Source organism: Hippocampus comes, unplaced genomic scaffold (assembly GCF_001891065.2).
Source record: "Hippocampus comes isolate QL1 unplaced genomic scaffold, H_comes_QL1_v1.1 scaffold62, whole genome shotgun sequence".
NCBI classification, from domain to species: Eukaryota; Metazoa; Chordata; class Actinopteri; order Syngnathiformes; family Syngnathidae; genus Hippocampus; species Hippocampus comes.
In genome coordinates this window covers 1,960,850-1,978,604 of record NW_017806062.1, presented here as the reverse complement: position 1 = coordinate 1,978,604, position 17,755 = coordinate 1,960,850, and the positions used below count along the sequence as shown (strand labels likewise).

The following is a 17,755-nucleotide window of genomic DNA, read 5'->3' as shown; positions in this document are numbered from 1 at the left end:
AACGGAGTTGCGTTACACCCATTGACAATCTAGATCAGAAAGAAAATGTGAATCCAATAAATGTTGAGACTTGAGACATTTTTTTGGTATTGCTGTTCTTTTTAAGTTTAGTTTCAAACTTGATGTCACTTAGAAAATGCTCATTTCAAAGGAGTAGATGTAGTCTTCTAATACAGTCAATGTACTATTACTACGGTGACCTAACACCATCCAGAAGCAGTTGGACTAAGTTGGGTTGAGGTGGCATTTTAACCAAACCACCACCTCCTCAGATCGTCCATTGTGGTGTCTTGCTCCAAACTGGTTATACCTCATGGTTCTTCTTCAGTACATTCGCATACTGTTGCCTTGCTCTACTCACAGGTGACACACAGGCCGAAGACATGTCCAGTTTCACAGAAGCTGCGGAAGGACAACGCACCTTTGTTACATTTTCTATATTCTTCTTCATAAGGCGGTTGGTTCTTGAATGTTCAGAAAGGCGCCGACGAATCACATTGTCATCGGCGGCGGTTCTAATGCTTTATAGGTGTACTCACGATTGGCTAATTCTCTTGACATGGCTTCGTCCAGGTCTTGCCGCATCTGCAGAGATACAACAGAATGGAATCAATAATCATGGCCACATAGTCAATCGTCAACAGTATACCCATGAAAATAAACTACTTCTGTTTTGCAGCGACTCGTCATTCTAACGAGCGGCAAAGAGCCTGCCATTTTAAACTGCGCAATTTCATCACATAACATGAAAGAAAAATGACCATCTATAAAATCGAAAGAAGTTGAGCGACCAACACTGCAGTATTACTGCTAAGTCCCCCGCTGCAAAGACACACCATCAATGAAAAAGTCACTAATGTTGGGCTAAAGAGGAAGTGAAACCAATTGGATATTAAAATGGCAATATATACATAACCAGTGCAAAGTTTGGACACACTGTCTTCACCAACCTTGGCCAGGTAGTCCTCCACACTGTAGCTCGGTCCTTCGTTCACAGGACTGAGGGCTTTGCAGCAGTGGCATCTGTATTGGAGACCCATTGCGTTGGCTGCCGAAGCTAGGCAGCCTCCGTCCAAGGGGGGTCCTTGGCTCCGTCTCAGACTCAGCAACTCCTCCTCCAGCTGCCTCTTGGTCCTCTCCAACTGGCTGCGGGAGGACACTTCCTTCTCCAGCTCCGCCTGAAGTTCGTTCACCTGGCGACTTAACTGAACAAAATTTAAAAAAAAAGACTGTCAACAATGAAACGCACTCCAAGCTATGCCATTTCGAGATATCGTCGCTGTCCTGTCAAGAACGCGTTTGTCCATTTTTGTGTGATTCATTTGTATTTATACATTTATGAGCCGTTCGTGTTTTGGACAGCCCATTCAGGCACCCTGAACTGGTTGCCAGTCAATCGCAGGGCACACGTAAGACGAACAACCATTTGCGCTCACAATCACACCTAGGGACAATTCGGAGTGTGCAATCAGCCTGCCATGCATGTTTTTGGAATGTGGGTGGAAATCGAAGTACCCGGAGAAAACCCACACGGGCGCGGCGAGAACATGCAATCACCATACAGGAAGGCCGCAGCCGGAATTGAACCCTGCAACCTCTGCACTGTGAGGTCGACATGCTAACCAGTCACCCACCGTGCTGCCTTTGATAATTAATATGTAATATAATAATATATACAAGACATTACAATACAACTTTATTCATGTAGCGCTATCATATACGTATATGAGCAGGTTTATCACTATAAACGCTGCAGTAGTGGGACAAACCTTTTCTTTGTCCGCTCCAGTCATATGCTGATCCTGCAGTTTCCTCTTAGCCATTTTAGCAATCGATTGTAGCCTAATTGCAGGAGTGAAGTACAGATCATTGAATCAAGTGAATACAGACACTCTTCCTCAAGAAGTATTTTTATAGCGAGATAACAGAGCCACCAAACCCAAATGACAATTGAAGTAATTCACAAACCAAACCGATGCTGGCAATCCAACATGGATGTTCAAAAGGTTTATCTCTGACAAGTGTGAAGCCGAGCTTTGCAATCACCTGTACGATTCCTTTTGAATCTCTGAATTTCTCTTCATTTCCTGTTCCAGACGACAGTCTGTGGCCCTTTTTTGCTCAGCTAATTCCTCTGCTTTCTTTTTCTCCATTTCCACCTGAAAGACAACGTGTTCAACCCACCTGGCAATGAGCATGTCTCACAATCCTCAAGTGGATCCAAACGCAATTTCGCGCCCACCTGGGTGTGGATTTCATTTTTTTCCTTTTCGAGCTCCGCTAGACGCAGTCCTAACTTGGAGCGGCTCTTCAGTTCCTCTTCCCACATGAGTTGGGTGTCCTGGGCGCTGTTGGACAACACGCTGTGCTTTTGCACCTGAGCAGAAGAACCACAAAAACATTTCTACGATATCAGTTCTATTCCATTTGAAACATTTCTATGTTCAATAAGGGTGACCAAAGTGCTGCTCACCTCTTTGCTGAGTTGGTCCTCCAGCGTAAGCTTCCGGCTTTGAAGATTTGTCACCAAGTCCTCCAGTTGAGCCCTCATCTACAGATTTTTTTCGTTTTGTTTTTTTTTCACAATACACAGGTTATATTTTAGTTTTTCTGTGGGATTTAAAAAGTATATTCTTGCTCCCCATAACCAGGAATTGAGGATGAAGACGCATCCTGTTGGGGGCTGACGCCGAGAAAAGAACGCACGCATCGAGCACTCACCCTTGCGTCTTCCTGGGCCGCCTTCTGAAGTGCATCAAATTTGTTGGCGTGTTGCTTCGCAGAAGCCTCCAGCCTGATGTTGTTGAGCTCCAGTCTAATGTCGCAGACGGTGACGTGACATTTTGGGTCAATAAAACATACAAGGACGGTCGTTTCATTGACCCATCCGTCACCGGGCGGGTTGTGTGTTGTTGGTGTGCCCGGTTTACCTTTGCACATCCTCCTCAAGCCGTTTGGTGATATCGTTGGAGGCGTCCGCAGCAGCCTGAGCTTCCTTCTGTTTCCGCGCTGCAATGCTCAGTTCTTTTTCTCTTTCGTCCAAAAGACTTGCTCGCTCCATCATTTGCTTCTCGGCTTGAATGCATTGGGCTTCCCTTTCCTGCAGCTAAATTTTAACCGAGGGGCATTTTCAGCAAACTGTTTCAACTTCCATTTGCAGCTGTCTTGTTTCCAAGAATTCTGTTTGCTTTCTGGGCCCGCTCATGCCCAATGAGCTGCGATTCCGCTGTCTCAAGCAACCCCCCACCACCCCACAATGCCAGCTTCTATACAGAGAAAGTGTACCCCCCACCACACACACACATAATGGCAGCTTCTATACAGAGGAAGTTGTGATTTTTGCATCCTAGCACTTCAACGTTTGGCAAGTGATGCAGCTACACAGACAAATCCGGCAAACTTGCTTTACCTTTCCTTTAAGCTTTTCAATGTCATGGAGGAGCCGCGTTTTCTCCTCTTCCAAATCGGTGCGATACCGTGTGCTGAATTCCAAAGAAGCTTCACACTTTGAGAGCTTCTTTAATGAGTCATCCAACTCCTGCTGCAGCTGCCTCTGACAAGTCTGTGACCCCAGAAACAAATTCCAGACAAAGTCAGAATTACTGCATCAGGTCATTTACACACACAAAAAAAGTTGCTCGCTCCTTTTATCCACTACTGATCTTACCTGTCTCTCCGTTTTCTCCCGCTCTAGTTTACGAACGAGAGTTTCGAGTTCAGTCACCTTCCAGTTGAGCTCCTTGAGCCCCACCTGCGCTTGTTGCACCCTTTCCTCGCAATCGGCGCGAACCTTAAACGACGTGTCATTGAAACTCTTTTGGGCTTCTGTCAAAGCATTCTCATTTGCAACGGCTTTGCTTTGCGCCTCCTCCAGCCGCTGCCGCAGCAACGTGGCTTCGTTCTGAAATTGGTTTAGCTGCTCCTGAGTGCTCTCTTGGCGCGATGCAGCTCGAGCAGCCAGCTCCTTCTCGGCCTGCAGAGCGGCTTCCAGCTCCTTAACGTGCAACGCTGTCTGCTCGCTCTCGCGCTGCAAGCTGTTCAGCTGCATGGTCTTCTCGACCATCTGGGCCTCGTATCGACGTGCATCGCTCTCCATAGTGTTTGCGTGTGCCTTCATCTTGGACAGCTTCAGGGACAGTTTGTTGACGGCTTCGCGGTGACAGGATACTTCGCCTGGAAAGAAACAAACTTAACTCATTCACTCCCAAAGACGTCTTTAAACGTCTTTTCAGACTTGGTCCAGAATTGGCTGGTACTGAATGAGTTAATAAGACAAGTCGACCCGCCGCAAGAGCAGAGGCGCAAAAACTGACTCGCAAGGCGCTGGTGTTCATCCTTCTCTTGAAGCAGAGCTTTCTCCATTTCCGACCGAGCTCGCTCAGCCTCAATCAGGCGGCTGTGGGTCAACTGAGCCTCAGCCGCTAAGGTGTTGTGGGCCTGTTGCTCCATCTCCAGGCGGTCAGTCGCTAGTTTGAGCTCATACTTTAATAAGGTAATCGTATTGTTCCAGTCCATGGCATTTTGGTTCTCATTGTGCTGTACAAGGCTGAGCTCGTGCCGAAGATTTTCGACCTGGTCCTTGAGGTCCTCATTCTCCTCGGCGAGGTCTCTCTGTTTGGTGCTGCTGTCGGTCTGTAAGACCTCAAGTTCGGTTCTCAGTTGCTCCTGAAAGTTAAGAGAGTTGCACTTACAGGAGACGTATCGTGCATGTTTTCATAAAGTTTGAAAGTTCTTTCCTGGTGTCTTAATATGTCTGTGTGTCGTCAAAACAGCTCAAGGATGAAGAATAACCGTAAGTTTGACGCCTTGACGCAAGGCAAACGTCTACCTGCTTTGAGGAGACTGTCCTGTCTCATTAAAAGTCGCCACACACTCTCAAAAGTAAAAAATCCTGTCTGTACCACATATCAAAAGCTAACTTTCTGGGGCTAATACTAATCTGTCGCTCAAACAAAACTTAATGCAGCTCCGTATGCCTTATAGCTTTGACATGATAGGCATGATTATATTACGTCCCACTCTGTCTCAATGGTCAAACTTATATTGCAGTCTTTACTTTTGTCTTGTCTCAACTACTGCTCAAAAACAAACTGTGGACAAACTTCAAATGGCGCAGAACCACAGTAGTTCTGCACAAGAGAAAGAAATGTTGGGTGGATGCAAGTGGCTGGGATGGATGATGTTTTCAAAGATTGGCAGGTAGTCTTGTGACATTTCCGTTTATTATTGCAGATAATTTTCTGTTAAAGCTGAAACCAACAAATGCTAGACAAAACTCTGGCACACGGCAAGCTATCGAGGTGCACTTTATTTGGCTTCTACCCAGAACAAATGCACGAAGAGGACGGTAATGGACTGTAGAGAGTAGTAACCTATTGGCAGGACAGATAATAAACAGAGATTCCAAAAGGAATCAAAACAAGCCACAATTAGTAGAAATGTGATGTTCATGTCCGCCAGTTGACTATGAAAATAAAAACTCTTGATGTAGTTCATGAATTGATTGATCGTTGTGGTTATTGTTGTTCGTTTATTTCAATCTAAAAAGAAGTGTCTTCACCTTGGTGAAAACCAACGAGGATCCTAATAAACTTGGGACTGTGAGGCAATTTCAGAACAGTTTATAAGAGAAGATAAGATAAGAAAAACCTTTATTAGTCTCGCAATGGAGAAATTCCCAATTATTCAGACACATTTAAATGAGGTGACAATTACCTCGTTACTTTTACTCCTTTTGCACTCCTCTTCCGTCTCTTTCTGCTTGATCTGTTGACTGTTGACCTTCTGATGGAGTGCATTCAGCGTGTTATGATTCTGCGCCAAAAGCTTTTCGGCCTGATTCCGATCCTCCTCAAGCTGGGCACATGAAAAACGTAAAAAAAAGTCAAAACAAAACAAAAAACAAAAACAAAACTACCCATCCATGCGGCTATTTCTCACCTTCTTAATGACACTTTCCTTCGACACGATGGTCTTCATGGCCGTTGTCAGCTGAACTCTGTGATGAGCAAATATGTCCATAAGTCAATGCCGCCAATTAATTTCACAAAAGGCTATTGTTGAAATCAAAGGTACTGCATTTAGGCGAAAGATAGCATTTCATTTCGGGCAGAATACACTTCGTGAAGAGAAAACGAAGCAGTTGTTACGTGAGGTTTGTGACATCAGCTGTCAACTCCATGTTGATTTGCTCCAAGACAGGATTTGCAATTTCCAGTTGTCTCAGCCTCTCTCTTAAAGCGCTATGATGACCATTTGCTTTCAGCAAGTAGCGCTCATCGAAGTCCCACAGATTCTTCTTACTCCTGGAGTCTGAGGAACATCAACATGGTACATACCAGAAATAGAGGAGTAAAACGTCATTTGGCTTTCCAATTCACAGTACCTGTGGTGACTGCATCCAGTTTCCGAACGTGGAGGGCAATGTCGGAGTCTTCTGAAATGCCGGCATCATCGGTATCTTTGGATATCTCGTCATCTTCAGTGGTCTGATGAAAGAAAAAGGGCATGCATGCCATTCACACACTTGGAACTTTGGCCTAAAAACAGACCTATGGGACAGCGAAAAATAATGACATCTTTTGAACACTTGAGAACTTACCGTGAGAGTGCTTGGTGTTCTTTTCAGAAATTCCGCCGATTGCCACCTGGCGTCGACAAACAGAAAAATAGCGGCTACTGCAGAAGTGGCACTTTGCCTCGCAAATGACTTTGTTTAAACGGCATCGTGAACTGGCATAATGTCTCACTGTCCCGTAAAAACATACTTCTAAAAACATGGTTTCCATGTCGGTTTAAAAAAAATGTACAAATATATATATATATATTTTTTTTTATGACATAGTTGTGTTTGTCTGAACATATACATCCAGTGTAACAAATACATTCATAGACAACGCATGGGGGCACAAATACCTTCTGTCATCTTCCGACAGATCGCTTAAGGTGCCGTCAAACCCAAAGAGATCCCTGCAGATTCCACCGTTGCTCTGAAAGACTCGGATGCCACGTGCTTCGCTAACCACAGTCAGCTGGGAGCTGCCCTCTGCCTGGCCATCGGGTCTGATGTCAAAGGTGAGCTGATGTGCGAGTTGTGATTCCTCTGGATGGCCATCGGGTCTGATGTTCAAGGACAGCTGATGTGTGAGTTGTGACTCTTCTGCCAGGCCATCGGATCTGATGCTCAAGGACAGCTGATGTGCGAGTTGTGATTCTTCTGCCAGGCCATCGGGTCTGATGTTCAAGGACAACTGATGTGTGAGTTGTGATTCTTCCGCCAGGCCATCGGGTCTGATGTTCAAGGACAGCTGATGTGTGAGTTGTGACTCTTCTGCCAGGCCATCGGATCTGATGCTCAAGGACAGCTGATGTGCGAGTTGTGATTCTTCTGCCAGGCCATCGGGTCTGATGTTCAAGGACACCTGATGTTCGAGTTGTGATTCTTCTACCTGGCCATCGAGTCTGATGTCCAAGGACAGCTCATGTGTGAGTTGCGACTCCACGCTGCCGCCCGAATAGATAAGTCAATAATCGTTTTTTAACATATCGCACGTACAAAACCTCACACTTTTTTGCACTCGGCAGATGTATAAATCATTGTAAACATGGAGGGAAATCAAGTCTAATGTGAAAGGGGCACATGCAAAATGGTGCATACCTCTGAGAGGTGACAGCTTTCTCTACTTGTGGAGAGGGTTCAGTTCGATCGGCTAACCTGGTCTCAGGTTGCTCATTTGTAGGCCCCTCTGATGCCCTTCCACCTGCGTCAGAGGGAGCACTGAGATTCGCCATTGTCAAAGGAGTCTCGTGGGCCACCTGAAAATAAGACGTAGCAGTAAAGAGAAGACGGTTTGGGATGGTGTTTGGGCCTGTTTTGTATCTATTGAATACTTTGACATTGATGACTTGCAACCTCTGGAGTAAATTTATCACATGGACGACACAGCTCCAGTGTATGGATGGAAGGCAACAGCGTCTACTACTACGGTGGTCACGTGAGACACAAAGACAGGCTTCAAGCCGTTTCATGCCACTCCCACTTAGTCAAACTAAACATAAAAAAGGACAATTACATAAATCCACCATCCAATACCCGAGCCACTTATCCTCACGACGGTCGCGGGCATGCTGCAGCCTATCCCAGCAGTCTTTGGGCAGTAGGCGGGGTACACTCTGAACTGGTTGCCAGCCAATCACAGAGACAATTACACATTGTGTATTTAAAACAACCAGACAGTGCCTGAAGAATGAGCCGCTATCTTAATGCTAACAAATCATTTTCATGCTAACGGTTTGTATTGATAGTTGCAATTTTCGAACCCTTTGAGCAACGGATATTCAGAGACAAATGGGAAAACAGAGAAATCTTTTGGGTTTTTGGAGGGAGGGGGAACAGATTAAAGGCATTTCCACTCATTTCAATGGGGACAGATGATTTGAGATACAAATGTTTTGACCTATGGAAGCCAACTCATATCATAACGCACCACTGTAAAGGGAATATCAACCTTACCTCAGGTTCTTCTAACTGAATGCTGTGAAAAGGCCCAACTTTGGTGTCGTCGGCTGTGTCGTGACCAGCAGGGAAACCTGTGGTGGCAAAGTCGACACTGCTCTCCTTCTTCTTGGTGAGCGACTCTGGAGTCTCACTCCGGGGTGGTGCTTCTACTTCCCGAAGCATGATGATCTCACTACCGGGCAACTGACAGTCTGGTATCTTCTCATCTTCCAGGGCCCTACCGGAGGATTCCACTACAAAGTCTTCTGATCCAGACAGCCAATGGTGGGGTAGATGAACTGACCGAAGTGACTGCACATCCTCTTCATCGCTTGACTCTTCATAGGGCGAGGTGGCGTCACCCTGCTTTTCTTCATGAATGCTTACTGATTTGGACAGTACATTGAACATCCCCCTAAAACTTTGAACAACATTACTTAAGATGGATTTCTCCTCCTCCTCTTCTTCTTCTTCACTAAGTTTCTCATTGCAGATCCCACGTAGAGCTGCCTCCTTATAAGGTGGGGGTGGCAAAACAAGACGGACCAGGAAAAGAAAGCTTTTACCTTCATGCATAAAATATGTCTGCAAAATTCATTTCATACATGGATACAACTTGATACGATCTTAAGATTGGTTCAGAATACATATCACATGTGGGCTTGAGAAGTGCACTGGGTGACAAGATTGTATCCTTAAAAACAACAACTTTTTGACAATGATGTATAGCATTTCATGTGCCTCACGCAGCACTCAAAATAGACTTGTGTGTTGGTGACGTGATCACCTGTTGGTGTAGCTTGTCAGAAGAAAAAATATTTTTGCCGTCACTTTCCAGTGTTGAGACTTCGTTGCCGCCTTAAGGAGAGGTGAGACCTTTACATCGAGACCATGCACTCACTACTCAGACGGCCAAGAAATGGCGAGTGTTTTTACCTCCTCTAAGTGCTTCCCGAAGCTGCTGTTTGTCTGTTTTGGTCTCATTACAAAATGAAATCAAACTGTCTTCATCCCAATCTGATTCTGAAGAAGTGCAATTGAATGACAACAGTCAATTAAAAAAGACAAGCCTGTACTGGTGGCCTGTTTTAATGGTGTGCACATTTAATAGTGAAGTGCAAATCAGGAAACAAAAGAAAGGCCTGTTGAGTTTTACCGTCGCTCTCTTGAAGAATCACATTTGGGGAATGGAGATGTGCAGGTGAAGTAGGAGATGCGACAACCTTTGTGTCGTCGGGGCTGATTGTTACTGGCAGAGCAAAGGGCACTTTTGGAGACACATAAACCACCTCTTCTTTCAGAGATGGACTGGGCTGAAATTCCTCTTTGCATGCAGGCAGATTTCCATGACCGGTATTGCTAGATTTATCCATCTCTGATTTTCAAGTGCAAAGAAACACAGGCACAAGGTGTGGCATTTAATGATGAAACGTGCGATGGATTTGGCTGTTGGTGGGGCAACCACTGAAACAATTGTTTGTGTTTCAACTAGGGCTGCAATTTTACATTTCTAAGAGTTACCTTCGTTACAGTCAAATTGTCCAAGACCTAGCTCTTCCATAAGTTCTGTCAACCAAACCAAGTAGGATGTTAAAGACAATGACACATGCCAGGAAATAAAAATCAAACAGACTTACCAAGCTTTTCGAGGCTTTCTTCTTCACATTTGCTTAAAAGCAGCCCCCATTTGTTCAGGTCAGTCTATTGAAGGGGAGGTGGTGGAATTTAATTTTTTTTAAATCCTTTCGGCTGTTGTTAGCCTGTATTCTTATGTTAGGGCTTACCTCTTTTGGTTGAATCCGAAGTTCCTCATTTATACAATGCTCAGCTCTTGCATCAACAAGTTCAGCAATCGGTGAAAAGATACCTGTTAAACAAATCAAAAGCATTAAGGTCTACATTGCCCTTTCTACAAACCCCTTTCCAGCTTTCTTAGCAAATATGACGTCATCGTGATTTGTTGGTGCAGAAAAGCTGACATAATCACATGGAAAGGAACTTTCTGATCCTTTTGGGATTACAGAGTGAGAGGAAGACGTTTGAAAGTGGCCCGGTGTCCATTGGCTCGCTATCCTGCGAGTGGAGACGCGCAGTTTTTACAGGAGTCTTTGGATGCTTTCAAATATGTGATATGTGGCAATGAACACATCAATTTTAACTGTCATAAAATCCACCTTTGCAGTGCGAGACCCGTCTGCCTGTTTTTTTTTTTGGCAAACGGGTACCCACAGTATCGTCGCAACGAATGGCTGGCTCATCGCGGTGGACAGCTCCCGTGCCACCAACTTCCCCACCCCCTCACCACCGTTAGGCGACACAAATTTTGCCACCGTATCATTTTCTTCTGCGGCAAATAAATTTGATGAAACGTCTACGGCGTATCCCTATATACCTCAAATTTAAGTCTGTAGGCCGATATGAAAAAAGCAAGCTAGCTTTCGATACGATTTGACGGTTTGAGTTATCCCGTCGTGCCGGCGATTAACATCAATAAAATAAAATACTGCATGACAATTATCAAATTGAAAAGGAGTCTACGGAGGAGATTCCAGTGTACATCATATTTTTAAAATAGACACATAAAATTAACAACCCGCGGCACATTTTTTTCTGCAAGGAAGGGCAAAACAGACCTGCGCGACATGATCGCACGAAAATGGCCTCACGTAAAACGTCGGAAACGAGTCAACTGCCACACACCAACACATCAGCTAAGCTAAACATCAGCAGCTAGACACTTTTACGTTGCTGTGTTCTAAGGTGCACAGCGAAAACGGCTACCATAAACATCGCAAACAGTAATGATCACGAATTAAGAGCTTTTGTTTCTAGGAGCGAATGTGAACAGAAGCTCTGAGAAAAATTTGTTAGTTACCAGTTACGAACTAGCAAAGCTAGCAGTAGTTGTAACAAACACACCTTGCCACTATTACACAATTGCGGCCCACTTGTTCAACATTTCCATAAATAGGGGTTAGGTGAAACAGAATGGCCATGATAATTAACCAGAAATGAAATGAGCAACGCAAACGCGGCCATTCCTGATGTCCGCGTTCCAGTCTGTACGTTTAATAGCCTGCGGCCACAGGCTCTCCCAGTGTTTTTGAAACGGCCGATTTCCTTTTGGAATTCAGAAAAATGTTATCCCATTTCCACTTCGATTTGTACAACCGTAAACACAACAGCTCGGCGTTTTGATATTTTCTGAAATTACTAAAATAGCAAAACTTCAAACTGCAACAAACAAAACCGATCAAACACGTAAATCTGTCGTTCTTTTACACTAATTATGTGCTCGCAGCTTTTGATGACGTGTCACGGAACGCGATCGATTGGTAGTTTGCCTTTTAATTCTTAAAAACTTTTACTGCTTTTGTAAACACAACACATCTGTGTGACAAACACTCCAGTTCAAACTAAGTGATGATGCACAAGGAATTTAGTAATGTAAGGTCATGTAAAAGCATCACCATCTTTGCTAGTGGATGGTCCTTCCCAAGCTTCGAGGGCTTCGTTTGGGTGATCCGGCTCGAATTTGATGGTCTCATCACATACAGCTGCAGGAGCCCGGGAGAGCGCCTGGTTCCTTTTGGTTCCGTGCTCAGTAATAAGGAAGGCACAGCTATAACAGAGTCACGGAACTGACATTGTCACCTTGTTTTGGGTCCTAAATGCCTAGCAGGAGAAGAGGTTCAACAACACACAGACTAACACAGTGGAACTGCTGAGGGTGAACCCAACACAGGCTAGTCGAGTTCCGATTTGTTCCAATTCAGGTTAAAAATTTCCCATAGAAAACAATGTGGGTCAAAGAAAAGCTACAAGTCATGTTTTTAGCAACATTTTAGCATTCATTGACCGTCAAACAAGTGTAAAAGTAAGTTAACCGCTGCATAATAAAACTAAAATATTGTGCAGTTGTGCCTTGAGATAGCAGCGACCCAACTTACGAGTGTTTGGAGATACGAGCAGTTGTTTGGTCAATTTTGTTTTGTTTTTTTGCCTTGACTTGCATAAAAAATCTTGAGACACAAGTGCTGTATGGTTTCAGTGAACTCAATTCAACTCACTTAAACAAGCAGCAGTTTGGCAGATAGTGAACAATTCTTCAAATAAGAGGCTTCAGGCGGTTTATTGATGCTCCCAGTTCAAGTTTACTGTCAAATTAAACATAAAACAGAGAATGACATTGTCTTTTTATAACAACCACGGAACAAAACTACATTTTACTGGCCCGAAAAGGTCAAGGCAAGCACATGAGAAAGAGCAGCACCATGGCCATTGCACTCAAGCAAATAATGCGGCAAACATGATTTTCTTTTTTACATTCCATTGAATTATGTCATTACTGTATTTTTGCATGTATTGTAGAACAATACCATGATTGTTTTCTGTTATTAAAACCACATTACAAACATTTTTTGTTGTTGGGCAAGTGGGACCAATTAACGGCACTTCCATTCATTTCAATGGGGCAAGATGATTTGAGATATGAGTGTTTTGAGTTACAAGTGTGATCACGGAACACATTAAACTTGTATCTCAAGGCACCATAGTAAAATCAAACTGCACTATTTTTTTTTTTTAAATTGGGCTCGGTTCTACACTAAATAACCTTAAAATGAAGTTGTTCCACTGTAAATGAGATTGGAAGAAAATATGTCTTGAAAAATGTGAGTAAGGACAAGAACACGAACTTACGGTCGATGGCCATTCGCCACAGCGTGGTCCTCAGCCGATAGTCCTTTGTTATCCATCAGTGTAAAATCGGCTTTAAACAATAAGAGCATTCGTACCATGTCCATTTGTCCATTGGCTGCAGCGATCATTAATGGTGACCTGTAAGTTTATTTTAGGGACCGGTGCACAAACAAAGTAACCACTTTTAACATGTTGAGATTTTCTTAAATTACAGGATGGATTTGTGTGTCATCGTTTTGCTCCAACCTTTGGTGTTTGTCTAAAATATTAACATCAGCGCCTTTCCTCAAGAGAAACTCGGTCACTGCAATGTGGTCTCCACGGACTGCCATAGTCAAGGGTGAAAGGCCTTTCTTCAAAATGAAATCACAGTCATCGGACTTACTCACGCAAAGTATGCTGCATTTTAATGTCACGTGTGTTTGGAATGGACGAGGAGAGAATCACCAGATTTTTCACATTCAGGTCAGCGTCCTTCTTCACGAGCATGATGACGCAGGAGAGTGACGGGATTTTGGCGGCCAAATGTAGGGCTGTGTTTCCATCTGCGTCCATCAGGTCGGGATCAGCTTTGTTCTCCAGCAGAATGTTCACACACAGATCATTCTGGCATTGCACCGCCTGAAAGCATGAAGATAAATCGACAGCCACTGGTGACAATCAAAATGCATCGGGAATGAAATTGTCTTGGGGTCTCAGCTCACCTTCATCAAGGCGGTCCTCTTTTGGCTGTCGAATAGATTGATCTTGGCTTGTTTACTGAGGAGGAAATCCACCACCCCAGCATGTCCGTTGGCACAAGCCAGGTGAAGCGCAGTTCTGTGAATGCGTGAGAATGTTTCTGCCAAGCAGGAGTTTTTCTGACCACATTTATCTATATCTGTGACGTCGTTTTTTTGGTACTCACTTACCTATTGTGCTTGTCAACCTTATTAACGTCATTATTGCACATGGCATGCCATCGCAGCTTGCCCACATCACCCATCCAGGCAGCCTTGTGCAAATTTTCCATCTTCCTTTTTTTCACCTTGTAGCCAGCAGTGGTTGGACCACCGCTGTCTGGTGCACTACTTGGTGCTCGCATCTTGTTGGAGAAGTTGGCAAATAATTTCTTCATCTTCACCTCAGCAGTAGCACAGCAACTTAATTGATGAAAAATGATCAGCGATGGCAAAACTCCTTATTCCTGAAAAGAAGTCATGCAATGCTATTAAATCTTGGTAACCGCATTTCCAGTAGTTTTGACATTGATAAATTAAATACGCAGAAATGTGAAACTGATGGGTCTATCTAGCTAAGTGATACTGTACTCATACGTCTTTCACGACTCGAGTACTAATAATGTTACATCGTGTCCCTCTAGCGGTATGCATCAGAATCAATGAATTAAGGTCAAATTACCAATACAGTAATGTCACAGAGGCTTCAACTTTTCTAAATCCACTACAGTGCATTTTTAAGTGCAGTTCAGTTGTATTCAACTTTTAACTACAATACATTTATGTTTAATCATTTTGAAATGTTTGAGTTTTCACCTATGTATTTAGGTTTAAATTCTCGTTTCATTTTTACATATACCTGTAACATCAAACTGACTCGTAATGTTATGGTGTTATTCTGTCTCCATTACATGATTTCCGTAGAGGATTGGTTCCCATAATGCCTCAGGGTCTGTGAATGCGGAAGGAATTAGCATATACGGTCAATAGGGTATGCCCCACCACCACAGTACACACACTATACAAATATACCATTCTGATTAAACTTGTATCATCAAGAAAATAAAGATCCTTGTAATTTTTTTTAAATTGGGCTCGGTTCTACACTAAATAACCTTAAAATGAAGTTGTTCCACTGTAAATGAGATTGGAAGAAAATATGTCTTGAAAAATGTGAGTAAGGACAAGAACACGAACTTACGGTCGATGGCCATTCGCCACAGCGTGGTCCTCAGCCGATAGTCCTTTGTTATCCATCAGTGTAAAATCAATTTTTTTTTTTAAATTGGGCTCGGTTCTACACTAAATAACCTTAAAATGAAGTTGTTCCACTGTAAATGAGATTGGAAGAAAATATGTCTTGAAAAATGTGAGTAAGGACAAGAACACGAACTTACGGTCGATGGCCATTCGCCACAGCGTGGTCCTCAGCCGATAGTCCTTTGTTATCCATCAGTGTAAAATCGGCTTTAAACAATAAGAGCATTCGTACCATGTCCATTTGTCCATTGGCTGCAGCGATCATTAATGGTGACCTGTAAGTTTATTTTAGGGACCGGTGCACAAACAAAGTAACCACTTTTAACATGTTGAGATTTTCTTAAATTACAGGATGGATTTGTGTGTCATCGTTTTGCTCCAACCTTTGGTGTTTGTCTAAAATATTAACATCAGCGCCTTTCCTCAAGAGAAACTCGGTCACTGCAATGTGGTCTCCACGGACTGCCATAGTCAAGGGTGAAAGGCCTTTCTTCAAAATGAAATCACAGTCATCGGACTTACTCACGCAAAGTATGCTGCATTTTAATGTCACGTGTGTTTGGAATGGACGAGGAGAGAATCACCAGATTTTTCACATTCAGGTCAGCGTCCTTCTTCACGAGCATGATGACGCAGGAGAGTGACGGGATTTTGGCGGCCAAATGTAGGGCTGTGTTTCCATCTGCGTCCATCAGGTCGGGATCAGCTTTGTTCTCCAGCAGAATGTTCACACACAGATCATTCTGGCATTGCACCGCCTGAAAGCATGAAGATAAATCGACAGCCACTGGTGACAATCAAAATGCATCGGGAATGAAATTGTCTTGGGGTCTCAGCTCACCTTCATCAAGGCGGTCCTCTTTTGGCTGTCGAATAGATTGATCTTGGCTTGTTTACTGAGGAGGAAATCCACCACCCCAGCATGTCCGTTGGCACAAGCCAGGTGAAGCGCAGTTCTGTGAATGCGTGAGAATGTTTCTGCCAAGCAGGAGTTTTTCTGACCACATTTATCTATATCTGTGACGTCGTTTTTTTGGTACTCACTTACCTATTGTGCTTGTCAACCTTATTAACGTCATTATTGCACATGGCATGCCATCGCAGCTTGCCCACATCACCCATCCAGGCAGCCTTGTGCAAATTTTCCATCTTCCTTTTTTTCACCTTGTAGCCAGCAGTGGTTGGACCACCGCTGTCTGGTGCACTACTTGGTGCTCGCATCTTGTTGGAGAAGTTGGCAAATAATTTCTTCATCTTCACCTCAGCAGTAGCACAGCAACTTAATTGATGAAAAATGATCAGCGATGGCAAAACTCCTTATTCCTGAAAAGAAGTCATGCAATGCTATTAAATCTTGGTAACCGCATTTCCAGTAGTTTTGACATTGATAAATTAAATACGCAGAAATGTGAAACTGATGGGTCTATCTAGCTAAGTGATACTGTACTCATACGTCTTTCACGACTCGAGTACTAATAATGTTACATCGTGTCCCTCTAGCGGTATGCATCAGAATCAATGAATTAAGGTCAAATTACCAATACAGTAATGTCACAGAGGCTTCAACTTTTCTAAATCCACTACAGTGCATTTTTAAGTGCAGTTCAGTTGTATTCAACTTTTAACTACAATACATTTATGTTTAATCATTTTGAAATGTTTGAGTTTTCACCTATGTATTTAGGTTTAAATTCTCGTTTCATTTTTACATATACCTGTAACATCAAACTGACTCGTAATGTTATGGTGTTATTCTGTCTCCATTACATGATTTCCGTAGAGGATTGGTTCCCATAATGCCTCAGGGTCTGTGAATGCGGAAGGAATTAGCATATACGGTCAATAGGGTATGCCCCACCACCACAGTACACACACTATACAAATATACCATTCTGATTAAACTTGTATCATCAAGAAAATAAAGATCCTTGTAATTTTTTTTTTACCCTCACATGCGCAGCTCAATACCCCGTGGCATTGGAAAATGCTGCGTTTTACCCGCGCATGCGCAACTCCATATCCCGTGGCACGCGGAAAATGCTACGTTTGGAGCATTTAGCCACCAAGTACGTTCACTTGCAAATAAGTGTGAACGTATTTTACTCCACATTGAGAGTTCCACCTTTCCGTAATTCGATACCTAACATATTTGAAAAAAAAAATAAGGCTAAGTGTTGAAACGATTTATGTGATTAACGACGCATCTTAAAAACGTGATGTTTTCGGTTGTGGCGGCAATACGCTTCCATAAATCTTTAATAAAAACTGACCTGTTTAAATGTAAATTGTGGTCTGCGTTCTGACTGGCTTTGAAGCAATGTACTTCGTGTAACATCTTCCGACTGACACCGAACACATTCAAACAACAGTGGTGGAGAAGAAGGCTAAAATGATCATAAAAGCCACCAACTCTGGTTTGTCAATCACTTCGTCAAAGCACGGGCTTTTGCCACCCGGAAGTACGATCATACATGGCAATTTTCCGCGGATCCGCGGAAATCCGCCGTTTTATTTCTTAAATTGATCATTTTTGTGAATCGTCTAAATCCGTTGAGAAAATTTTAGGGGCGGTCAGGTA

General features: G+C 43.4%; 2 protein-coding genes across 8 annotated transcripts in view; both read right to left on the bottom strand.

Annotated features, from left to right (window-relative positions):
* Window positions 1-98: 98 nt before the first annotated feature.
* LOC109529822 (ankyrin repeat domain-containing protein 26-like) lies at window positions 99-14,596 on the bottom strand. Of its 3 annotated transcripts, none has more exons than XM_019893290.1 (32): window positions 14,110-14,596; window positions 13,903-14,017; window positions 13,646-13,819; window positions 13,445-13,551; window positions 13,199-13,336; window positions 11,968-12,119; window positions 10,282-10,364; window positions 10,135-10,198; window positions 10,019-10,063; window positions 9,654-9,872; window positions 9,434-9,520; window positions 9,285-9,355; window positions 8,513-9,010; window positions 7,658-7,815; window positions 6,916-7,503; window positions 6,602-6,647; window positions 6,386-6,488; window positions 6,150-6,312; window positions 5,941-5,998; window positions 5,716-5,856; window positions 4,314-4,665; window positions 3,668-4,173; window positions 3,410-3,562; window positions 2,931-3,106; window positions 2,722-2,815; window positions 2,474-2,551; window positions 2,243-2,377; window positions 2,047-2,159; window positions 1,770-1,842; window positions 951-1,205; window positions 540-588; window positions 99-402 (listed from the first exon to the last, which is right to left on the bottom strand). In XM_019893290.1, the coding sequence occupies exons 1-32, from the start codon at window positions 14,313-14,315 to the stop codon at window positions 305-307; spliced, it is 5,298 nt and encodes a 1,765-aa protein (XP_019748849.1). In that variant the 5' UTR covers window positions 14,316-14,596; the 3' UTR covers window positions 99-304. The 3 variants fall into 3 exon arrangements, with proteins under 3 accessions (XP_019748849.1, XP_019748850.1, XP_019748851.1); XM_019893291.1 differs by having other exon boundaries at window positions 540-585; window positions 14,110-14,595; XM_019893292.1 differs by lacking the exons at window positions 13,903-14,017; window positions 14,110-14,596 and having other exon boundaries at window positions 13,445-13,547; window positions 13,646-13,704.
* A 613-nt stretch (window positions 14,597-15,209) lies between these two features.
* The window catches only part of LOC109529844 (ankyrin repeat domain-containing protein 7-like), a 5,237-nt gene continuing 2,691 nt past the window's right edge, over window positions 15,210-17,755 (bottom strand). For 2 of the 5 annotated variants that reach the window (XM_019893338.1, XM_019893337.1), the window contains exons 2-6: window positions 16,226-16,500; window positions 16,019-16,133; window positions 15,762-15,935; window positions 15,561-15,667; window positions 15,210-15,452 (exon numbers count right to left, since the gene is read on the bottom strand). In XM_019893338.1, coding sequence (XP_019748897.1) covers window positions 15,311-15,452; window positions 15,561-15,667; window positions 15,762-15,935; window positions 16,019-16,133; window positions 16,226-16,431 — 744 coding nt within the window. In that variant the 5' untranslated portion in view covers window positions 16,432-16,500 and the 3' untranslated portion in view covers window positions 15,210-15,310. Of the gene's footprint in view, window positions 15,453-15,560; window positions 15,668-15,761; window positions 15,936-16,018; window positions 16,134-16,225; window positions 16,501-17,447; window positions 17,608-17,755 lie in introns of those variants that run through there. The other 3 variants (XM_019893336.1, XM_019893334.1, XM_019893339.1) reach the window with 3 other exon arrangements.